Source organism: Protomyctophum parallelum (genome assembly GCF_964188405.1).
Source record: "Protomyctophum parallelum genome assembly, chromosome: 13".
Taxonomy (NCBI): domain Eukaryota; kingdom Metazoa; phylum Chordata; class Actinopteri; order Myctophiformes; family Myctophidae; genus Protomyctophum; species Protomyctophum parallelum.
This window is the reverse complement of record NC_139708.1, coordinates 22,764,715-22,774,845: the sequence shown is the minus strand read 5'-3', so window position 1 is coordinate 22,774,845 and position 10,131 is coordinate 22,764,715. Positions and strand designations below refer to the sequence as shown.

Below are 10,131 nucleotides of genomic sequence, written 5' to 3'. Positions count from 1 at the left end.
ATGCCATGAAAATGTGTCTGCGTGTTGTGAGAGGATGCGGCAGAGAGTGTGGGAATGAAAAGGAAGATAGTGAGGAGTGTGGTGAGTCAGTGCTAATACGCCGCGCCTGCAACCTCCTGCCCTTTCTCGTATGCGTGTGTGAGTGTGTGTGTGTGTGTGTGTGTGCACGCACGCCCCATGTCTGTGTCTACTCTGTGCATGTAGGCCTACAACTACATGCATGCTTAGAGTAGCATGCATGCCTGGCGTGTGTGCCTGCATGTGTCCGTGTCCATGTTCAAGTGTCGCAGCACGACATGTAGTGTACTTGCGGCCCTCACATTGATAACCGATATGCCCATACTGTATATGAATCAGAGGCACCAAGGGACACATGCGCAAATCATTGGTTTTCATCATCATCATCATTTGCTGGAGGATTAGGAATCAAAAACGACACATCGAACCATATAGATATAAAATCACACCCGTGTGAAGTGAGGGGTGCTCTTATATCGTGCATCATCGTGACATAACATGTCGATTTTCTCGTCCACATATGACGTCATTTTTTGAAAATAAAACAGATGTACAACCTCACCACACGCTGTGAGCTTGTAGATCTGCTATTGTCAAATAGCTGATGAAAATGAAAAGCGGTTGATGATTGAAACAATTAAGACCCATCATTATTTAAGTGAACATCTCTGTATGATTGAATGCTGACCACTCCCCGAAGCGGGGGGTCTGGGGGTCTGTGTCCGCCATAAACATTTTAACATAGCAGATGTAATTTCCTGTGTTCTGGTGAAAATGTTGGAAGTCTGAGACCAAATCCAGGAGAAATGACAATCCAAGAGTCCGGCAGGAGATGAGGTCAAACTCCTGCAGGGTCCAGGAGGGTTGGCAGCCTTGAGCTTTATTAGGCTAATTGGGCTAAACATGTATAATGATGCAATGTGACATAGCTCTGTTTACACAATGCTGTACCCCCTCCAACTGTAAAAATGTTAAATACCCTCATTTTCAACTGTTTTTATTATACATAATATTATTTTTATTATTTTTTTCTCATGCCAATAACGCTCCTTTGAATTGAATTGAATTGAATTGACCTAGCTGGCCCAATTCTCCAATAGGGCTGAGTCATAGTGACAGGGGAGCACGGTAGTCCACCAGCCAAAATTGTCAATTATAATATAGGATACTTCCAAGGGCCAAATTTCCGCAGTGAAATCTAGCCATCTAGCCAAGTGAAGTCTAGCCAACACCAACTCAGGTTTCCTGGATCGCTGCCCTATAGCTCCACACCTTCCTATCCAACATCAGGTTCTTGAGCGCTGCTGTGTTGTTAGCTACGTAGGTGGTGCGCTACTTTCCCCTCCTTCCTTTGCCCTGGGTTGGCTCCCATAGTCAATTTACTTGCCTCAAGTTCTGGCTGCCTGACGCAGTGCCCTGCCAGCCTCATCCTTCTCTCTCTGACTTTGTCTGTTACCCGTGGTAGGTCCCAATAGAGGCCCACATTTCTGATGCGGTCCGTCCATGTGACACCTATAGTGCCATTCGTATAGCATTCTTGTGTAGACTCCATCCAGGGGTCTTTCCTGTTGTACTGTGAGGGTCCATGTCTCAGCCCCATACAGCTGCAGTACTTACTGACTCCACTGTAGCTATATGAACAGCCGCCTCTTCCCATGCAAATTTCCCCACGTAAAATTGTTGTTTGTTTCATAGTAAAAATGTAGATTTAGGTTTTAATTATTTTTATACTACTGTCGCATACACTAAATAGTCGATCAGGGGGCATGACACCGGAACACAATTAAACTCAGCCTTTTTATTACCGGTTAAAATGTCAAAACATGAAAACATTGATGTTGAAGTACTGTATAGTAATACAAATATGTGTGTGTGTGCGTGCGTGCATGCGTGTGTGTGTGTGTGCGTGCGTGCGTGTGGGTGCGTGTGTGGGCATGTCCTGTGCATGTGCCTGAAGAAGGGCAGCAGGTCCACGTCTGTGTAAGAAGCACTTTAATCCTGATGGATCCACCATGCTGGCCATGCCTGGGTGAACCGTGATCCCTCCATTCAGCCAGCCTATACCTGTTCAACCAGGCCAGAGCAGACAGGGGCCCCCTGGCCCAAGGGCCTCTGTCTGTCTTGCTCCCATCCCATATAGTGGAACCCTGTATCTCCATATTCCAACTTTTTATGTTTTCCCGTTAAATGTCCCACATAGTCTACTTGCCAGCCCATATGAGCTCCATTGTGAATGTGAAGGTGTTGAGTACACCAAGGTTTTATGTTAGAAATGTTGAGTATGGGTCCCCAGCATTTAGAAACTGCCGGATGCTAACTTGCATTATGTTGAGCAATTTTCATAACTGGCATAATATGTGACCATATACCATTAACAACTTATTGATAGCAAAACATTCAAAATTCCAGCATACTTTATGTAGCATGTGATGTGTCAAACTAGGGGGTTATCATGATGCCAAATCCATTCTAAGCATTAGTTTTGCAAAACAAAACAAAAAACACACTCATTGGGCTAAAAACAGCCATAGCCACAGGACGGATCCATTTGGTTCCATTTGTGCACTCTCAGAGTTACAGACCCATAACAAGGGTCCATTTGGTTCCAAACTATCATTTAACTGGAGACCCCCTGGAACTCCCTCAAGGACCCCTGGGGGTCCCCGGACCCCACTTTGGGAACCACTGGTCCAGAGTGTGGCTGTAGATCTGCTATTTTTGTAAAAATGTAAAAGGTGTTAACGTGAAAGTGTGGTTTTTTATAAATATTTAAGAGCTTGTGACTATACTACTTTGGAGCTACATTAAGAGGACACAGGTTCTGTTCTTCCAATTTACTGAAAAGTATAATGCTTTTGGACATACAAGGTTTCCACCCGACAGCGACGTTATCTAATACCACGAGGAAGGATAGGTGTGCAGCCGGTCACACTGCAATGATTTCAGTGCTATAGCTGCATGACAATCATAAATTCATCCCTCACCAATAAAAATGTCCAGGAAGCCAAGTGCATACTGTACACGCACGCACGCACGCACGCACACGCACGCACGCACGCATGCACACAGGCTGGAACACGTAATGGATGAATGTCCATTTTCTAAGCGTGTTCCTTGACAGGTTCACTTCACAGATAAGAGGGATCCATCTGTATGCTGTAATATTCTGGCAACATTACTAGGCTAGTCTGCAGCTATTCTCAATTAGGTAGATGACAAGGTGACAGCTTGCGCTGTCATCATTTGTGGCACATTACTGATGTGGCATTTGTCACGGTGGTGGTGAGGGGTGACAATAAGGGAAGGAAGTTGTTGGCTTTATAGAAGCTCGCCAGTGTTCTGTTCTAATCATATTTATTCATGACTATCCGGTTATACATAATCCATTAGTATTCCTGTTCAACTGTGTCTGCCGCTGTGTCTTGCCGTCTTCATTTCTTCTCTGCTTGCACAACTGGGGTGAGGGGAGAAGAGGGAGAAGGGAATTATAAAGCAGCGTGAGGCCGGTGGATCTTTTCTTAGCCCGAGCTTAAGCCGTCTGAGGTTCTGAAGCTCTAACTGACAAATACAATAAGATTATCTTTATATTCGTCGCAACTGCTGAGCATTGCAGCGTCTCCCTCTCTTGGGAGCAGGTCCTTGCATCAACATCATGTCGGCTTCAAGAGCGAGAGGCCTTTTCAGCAGTCAGAGAGAGTCCTCGATGACCTTCAACCGAGTCCTCTCTCTCTCTCTCTCTCTCTGGTATATTCAATGCAGCATTATGGGATATGTAGTTTGCTGACTTACAGAAGGTAAATACTTTACGTGCTCTGAATTAAGATTTCAATATCACTGCAGCACAGATAAATAATACAAATATGGACCTGATCTCGAGTTTGATGTGCACACTAGGGCTTATGGTTATATTCTTCTATTGGGTTTTTTTGTATTGGTTTTTATTATATCAACAAATGTACAGTATGTGGAAAAATTAGTTGACTAAAATCAAGTCTGGTTAACCACTTATGCCCTATTTTATTATTCATTGTACAACCGTTCGTGTCCTACCAAAGTAGCCACTATATTTAGTATTATTTATTTATTCCCTAAATGGATTATAGTTTGAGTAACGAGTTGCACCCCCATCCAGCCTATAGTTCACACATTATTTCACTTGGTCTTAGTGAGCGTGCATATCCCATTTTAGGCAGGAACCCCTTTTGGTGTTAGCATTACGTTATGCTTTAGCTATTGAAAAATAGCAGATCTACAAGCTCATAGCGCGCCACCGAGTGGCGCACTACGAGCTTGTAGGTCTGCTATTTTTTTGAAAAACCGAAGAACGACTGACATAGAAACATTTTTAGAATCTGATCTCAGGTCAGAATGGGGTATACACTGTACCTCTGACCTCCAGCTTGCACTCCACCTCGTCCTCCCCCAGGTCATTGATGGCCCTGCAGGTGTACCTGCCCCCGTCGTACTGGCTCAGCTTACGGATGTTCAGAGTCAAGACTCCCTGGTTGTTCCGCATTATGTACTTGGGGTCTTCGCCGAGGATCATCTTGTTCCTCATCCAGACGATCTTGGGCTTGACAGGGAGAACATCAGTGAAAATTAGGCCAGGAAACAGGGAATATTATAGGGAGGGAGGGTGGCAACGATAAGACATTGGCAGAAAGGAAGAGGCGGAGGAGGAGGAGATGAGAGAGAGAGCGAGGAGTGACAGACAGAGAGAGAGAGAGAGATGTTGGGAGAGCGGGGCAGAACAGACTGAGAGGTGAAACTGGGTCAACATTTTGGCTCAACAAATCTCTGTCAGATTCTCAAGAACAAAAATGCTGTGTTGAAAGACGTTTCGGCTCCACCTCTCGTTCTGGCTCTATAGACATAAATAATACATTTCCAGTGTTGAGCCAACCATTTTTGTTTTGTTCTATTTACTCTTTTATACTCTCAAACTCATGCATTCATATAGGAACCAAAACTGTAGCCACTGGTTTTACACTAGAACACAAACTCGCCACAAAGTCAGATATTTTTCTGGTGACCAGGGTTTGAGAAACATGGGTCAATGGCATGGTTATGTCACCAATAAACATAGATTAAAGGTATTATACTAAGCAGGATTTGCCCTTGAAATAGCAGAAATGTATCCTAAAATTATCCTACTCAGTACTTGTGTCCCACTGGTAGTCCGCGTCACTCTGCATGAGACGCTGTCTCCTGCTTGTATTTTGTATTGTCTTAGCCAGGCCGACATAGAGAAGGAGGGTGTGCACAGCTAATCTCGGACACTGCTGGACCGATCAGCCGGGTCCACATTTTTCAATTGCCACTGTGTGGTGGTGCTATACTAGGTAGCTCATATAAAATATAACATATATATTTAAAAATCCTCAACCCTGTCACAGCCCTGTAATCGGTGAGGCTGACATGATACTGACATGATAGTGACCATGATACTGACATGATACTGACATGATACTGACCATGATACTGACATGATACTGACATGATACTGACCACGATACTGACCATGATACTGACCATACTGACCACGATACTGACCATGATACTGACCACGATACTGACCACGATACTGACCATGATACTGACCACGATACTGACCATGATACTGACCATGATACTGACCATGATACTGACCATGATACTGACCACGATACTGACCACGATACTGACCATGATACTGACCATGATACTGACCACGATACTGACCACGATACTGACCATGATACTGACATGATACTGACCACGATACTGACCATGATACTGACCATGATACTGACCATGATACTGACCATGATACTGACATGATACTGACCATGATCACCCCTGTTGAGAAACACTAGGTCACATGGACAGCTTCTTCTCATTGGGCTGAATGGGTATAGAGCCCGCCTGGGAAGCAGAAGGTTCCACTTCAGATATACCTACTTTAATTTCTTTAGCGAAAGCTGTTTCGTCAATGACTTCAGTGAGCCTATTAAATTAAGCTCTTTTTCATCAGTTTTATCATCAATACTGGTCTGCTTTTATGAGCCTTTTTTTTTAATCTGGAAGCTGCTATATTTCATTCAGAGTAGTGTCTAAAAGGCAGCTTTTATGATATTTGGCATCATATAAGAATAAGAGAATCCAATGATATACAACTTCATCAAGCCTTTCTGATGCCGCATGAAGGACCAGTCTCTGGTACTCTCTAATGTACTGTATCAGATGTACTGGCCTTCCCACAAATGCAACAATCTCTCACAATGTTGTATCAACCCGACTCAGTAAATGGTAAACGGTGCCTTTATATAGCGCTTTTGTCCAAATCGCTTTACATAGATAGATGTGCATTACATTAACCCATTCACACACACACCGAAGGCGGAGGAAACCATCGGGAGCAATTAGGGCTTCAGCGTCTTGCTCAAGGACACGTCGACATTATCTCTGGGGGAGCCCGGGATCGAACCGGGTTCCCTCCGCCTGTTCTACCGTCCACTCTACCGCTGAGCCACTGCCGCGCTCAGTCTTCTTGATGAGACTGGTGCAGGCATGCTCTCACTATCAACATTAGCAATGAGCTCATTGATGTTGTTGGCCTTATTGGAGACGTTTTCTCTGCTTGGGACACCTTGTACATTTTAGTGGCACTTATGTAAGGTATGCAAGCTACCTTTAGTTACACAACTGGTGCTGAATCCAGTGCCGGATTCAGAAGAACCACAACTTTCTAACAAGCCCTCATTATGTGCTGCTATGACAATCCATGACAGAGTCACTACAAACATTCTACATTGATATTCAGATTTTACATTTCAGACTATTGTACAGTAAGTAGGTAGGCCTATGTGTTCAAAATCAATATATCTCCTATTTCTAGCTCCTATCCATTAAGATAGAGCTTCCAAAGATAAGAGCTTCCATTGTGAATCTACGCCACTGTATGTGCCTCAACCCCCATGCGGCCACGGTTTATAGTTTGGGGGTGTACAATAATGAGGTCGAGAAGTATACCTCACCCTCTGGGTGACGTCAGACCGCTGGGCGAGCACTGGTGCTTTGTTTATAGGAGGGGGTCAGATCAACATATGGAATTAGTTCTGTACTGGCCATATATGGAGCGTGTCTTGAGTGTACAGGGTTTGGATGAGGTCAGATCAACATAATGGAATGTCAGAACAGGTCAGCTCCATATATGGAGATCTAAGGGTGGCAGCGGAGGCAGTGTCTTGGCCGTCCAATATATGCAGATCTAGGTGATATAACCCAGTCTTCTCCATGTATGGCTATCCAGGGTTTGATGAGGTCAGTGTCGTGATCTTCATATACGAGGCGTGACGGACTGACGGCCATATATGGTGGCGTGACGGAGCGACGGACGGGTTTTGCAGGTTTTCATAGTAATCTGTGACCTATACGGTTGCAATAAGTAAATACCTTGGGATAGGCGCTGACCGCACAGCTGATGGCGGTGCTGTAGCCTGCAATCACACTCCTGTCCACCAGGGGTGCCGTGAACTTGGGGGACCTGTTTAGGTCCTTCTCTTTGTAGTCTGGTTTGTTACAATTCAGCCCTGGAGAAGGAAGAGAGGAGGTGTTGGGCTCTATAACAGTGTAACAGCATATCCCTTTCACCACTAAGCTCTAGTTGACTCTTTTGTAGATCTACAAGCTCCCTGCAACGCATTGCATCTCACTGCGTTGTGTGCTCTCCTATTTTTACTATTTAAAAATTGGATGGAAATGACGCTTGTGACGCTCGTGCTCGGCTGCAACTTGCCAACTTGAAACTTGACGCGTCAATTTGCACGAGCCGTGCGCATGAGCGTCATTTCCGTCCACCAGCCATGTGTAAAAACCCGGATGAGACGCCTGCCATATTCCACATGCACTTTTCCTGGGCTGTGTGTGCTCCAGTTCCTGTTGATTTCATTGGATATCATATCATTGGTCATCTGACCAGTTTCATTGGCTTTCATTGGATCAAATCGACAGGAACTGGAGCACACACAGCCCAGGAAAAGTGTGGATACCGCTTCGTCACCTGTATACTTGGAGATGTACCAAGATGTCGTCGTCTTGTATGTGGCCTCGGTGAGTTTTACCTCCTACTGTGTGCGGCGTTACCTTCCTTGGTGATGACGGCGGTGTTCTTGCTGACCCCTGCGTCGTCGCTGAGCCCACAGAGGTTGTGGCTGTACACGCGGAAGGAGTACTCGTTGCCCATGACCAGGTCGGACACCGTGCAGTTGGGCCTCCGGTTGTGCTCGTACACCGTGAACCACTCCTGCAACACCACAGGAACGACATGACACAGAGAGAGAGGTAGGAAGAGAGTAACAGATCAAACGCCTTAGCATCCATTTTCTAACCCATTTTGGTGGTTACATACATTATGTTATAATTAAGCTATTCAAAAATAGAAGATCTACAAGCTCATAGCGCGCCACCGAGTGGCGCGCTATGCACTTGTAGGTCTGCTATTTTTGAAGAATCTAAAAATAAAAAATCTAAATCCTCCAGTTTTCTGAATTAAATATTTTCACGATTAAAAGAAAATAGCAGATCTACAAGCTCATAACGCGCCACCGAGTGGCGCGCTATGAGCTTGTAGATTTGCTATTTTTCAATAGCTAAATTATAACATAATGTTTAAAACACCAAAAGGGGTTCCCGCCCAAAATGGGTTAACACTCAGGATTTGACGGTGTAATATTAGGGTTGCCCCGATCGGATCGAGTGATCGGAAATCGGCTTCGATCACATGATTTTCAAAAGGAATCGAATCGGTGAGAAAATATCTGATTTTTAATTGTCTAATGTAAATGAGATTTTGTAAAAATTGTTGTGTTTATCCTAGTTGTTTTCCTTCTGGTCCCAGTCAGAGATCATCAAACAAAGACGTGAAAGACACCTATGATAAAAACAGAGGAAATGCAACTCATGCATGATGGAATAGGTGTCTGTATAGAACTCTCTCTGAATGAGAGAGATACTCTTTAAGAGTTTTAACTTGACTTCAGTTCTATAAGCTGTAGAACTGTATTCACTCTAATTAACCAATACATCATTATTTTGCTATGATTCCATGCTTTCATAGAAAGAAAAAAAAACACACAATGACAGTAATTCTAATAAAAGTATAGTCACATTTTGCCTTTCAATTATTGAAAGGCAACACAACAGACTAGAGTGACATACATTATGATATTTGCTATTGTGATGTGGCATAAGTCAGTGTTATATTAAAAATTAAAAATATAAAGATCGGATCAGGAAAGACATTCCTACTAAATATAGGCTACTGACAATTTCGTCAACAAATAAAAAATAGACTAAAATGTTAAAGGTATATTCAGTGATTTCACTCAAAAAACCTTAGGTTTAGTTTTTGGCTGTGGGACCCAGCCTTTCGTCCAATCAGGATAGAGAGTCAAAAACGAAACCTAAGGTTTTTTGACCCCCAGGGGTTAACTGGGGACAGGGAGGAACTCCTTATATGGCCAGCACACTCTATAGTAGGGAGGATTATCACAACAAAACAAAAAAATAAGTGATATTTGAATTAAGTGAAATCACTGAATATACCTTTAAGAAGGGACTAGTGGACAAGAGATCCAGTATAAGTCATTTTACAATTGGTTGCATGCTGAAAATAGCCGATCTACAAGCTCACGTGTCGCAGCGCGACGCATTGTGAGCTTGTAGATAGGCTATTTTCAGTATAAAAAACTGTCATTACGACGACATCAAGGCCCGCCAAAATACAATTTAGTCAACTGTAGATTTAGTCGACTAAAGTCTTATGACATTTAGTCGACTAAAACTAGCGTGACTAATGTGACTAAATGAAAACGATTCAAGAGACTACGACTAAAACTAAAACCAAAAACAACACTGATTGGCTACTGGGTTGTATACTGGGTCCCTGACCAGTGACCATGGCACTACATACACATGTCATGGCGGCCATTCCTGCAGTGAACCCAAATCACCTTGGTTTTCATGTCCGCCTTCTCGATAGTGTAACCAGTGATGTCACAGTTGCCGTCGTCCTTGGGCAGATCCCACTCCAACGCGGCGTTGAAGCCCCAGACGTCCGTGACGCGCACGTTA

The 10,131-nt window shown here is 43.9% G+C and overlaps 1 protein-coding gene across 1 annotated transcript in view; it reads right to left on the bottom strand.

The window, feature by feature from the left end:
• Window positions 1–1,796: 1,796 nt before the first annotated feature.
• The window catches only part of mybpc2a (myosin binding protein Ca), a 68,232-nt gene continuing 59,897 nt past the window's right edge, over window positions 1,797–10,131 (bottom strand). Inside the window, exons 26-30 of the mRNA XM_083779012.1 lie at window positions 10,011–10,126; window positions 8,143–8,302; window positions 7,453–7,589; window positions 4,405–4,591; window positions 1,797–3,472 (exon numbers count right to left, since the gene is read on the bottom strand). Coding sequence (XP_083635138.1) covers window positions 3,450–3,472; window positions 4,405–4,591; window positions 7,453–7,589; window positions 8,143–8,302; window positions 10,011–10,126 — 623 coding nt within the window. The 3' untranslated portion in view covers window positions 1,797–3,449. The remainder of the gene's footprint in view (window positions 3,473–4,404; window positions 4,592–7,452; window positions 7,590–8,142; window positions 8,303–10,010; window positions 10,127–10,131) is intronic.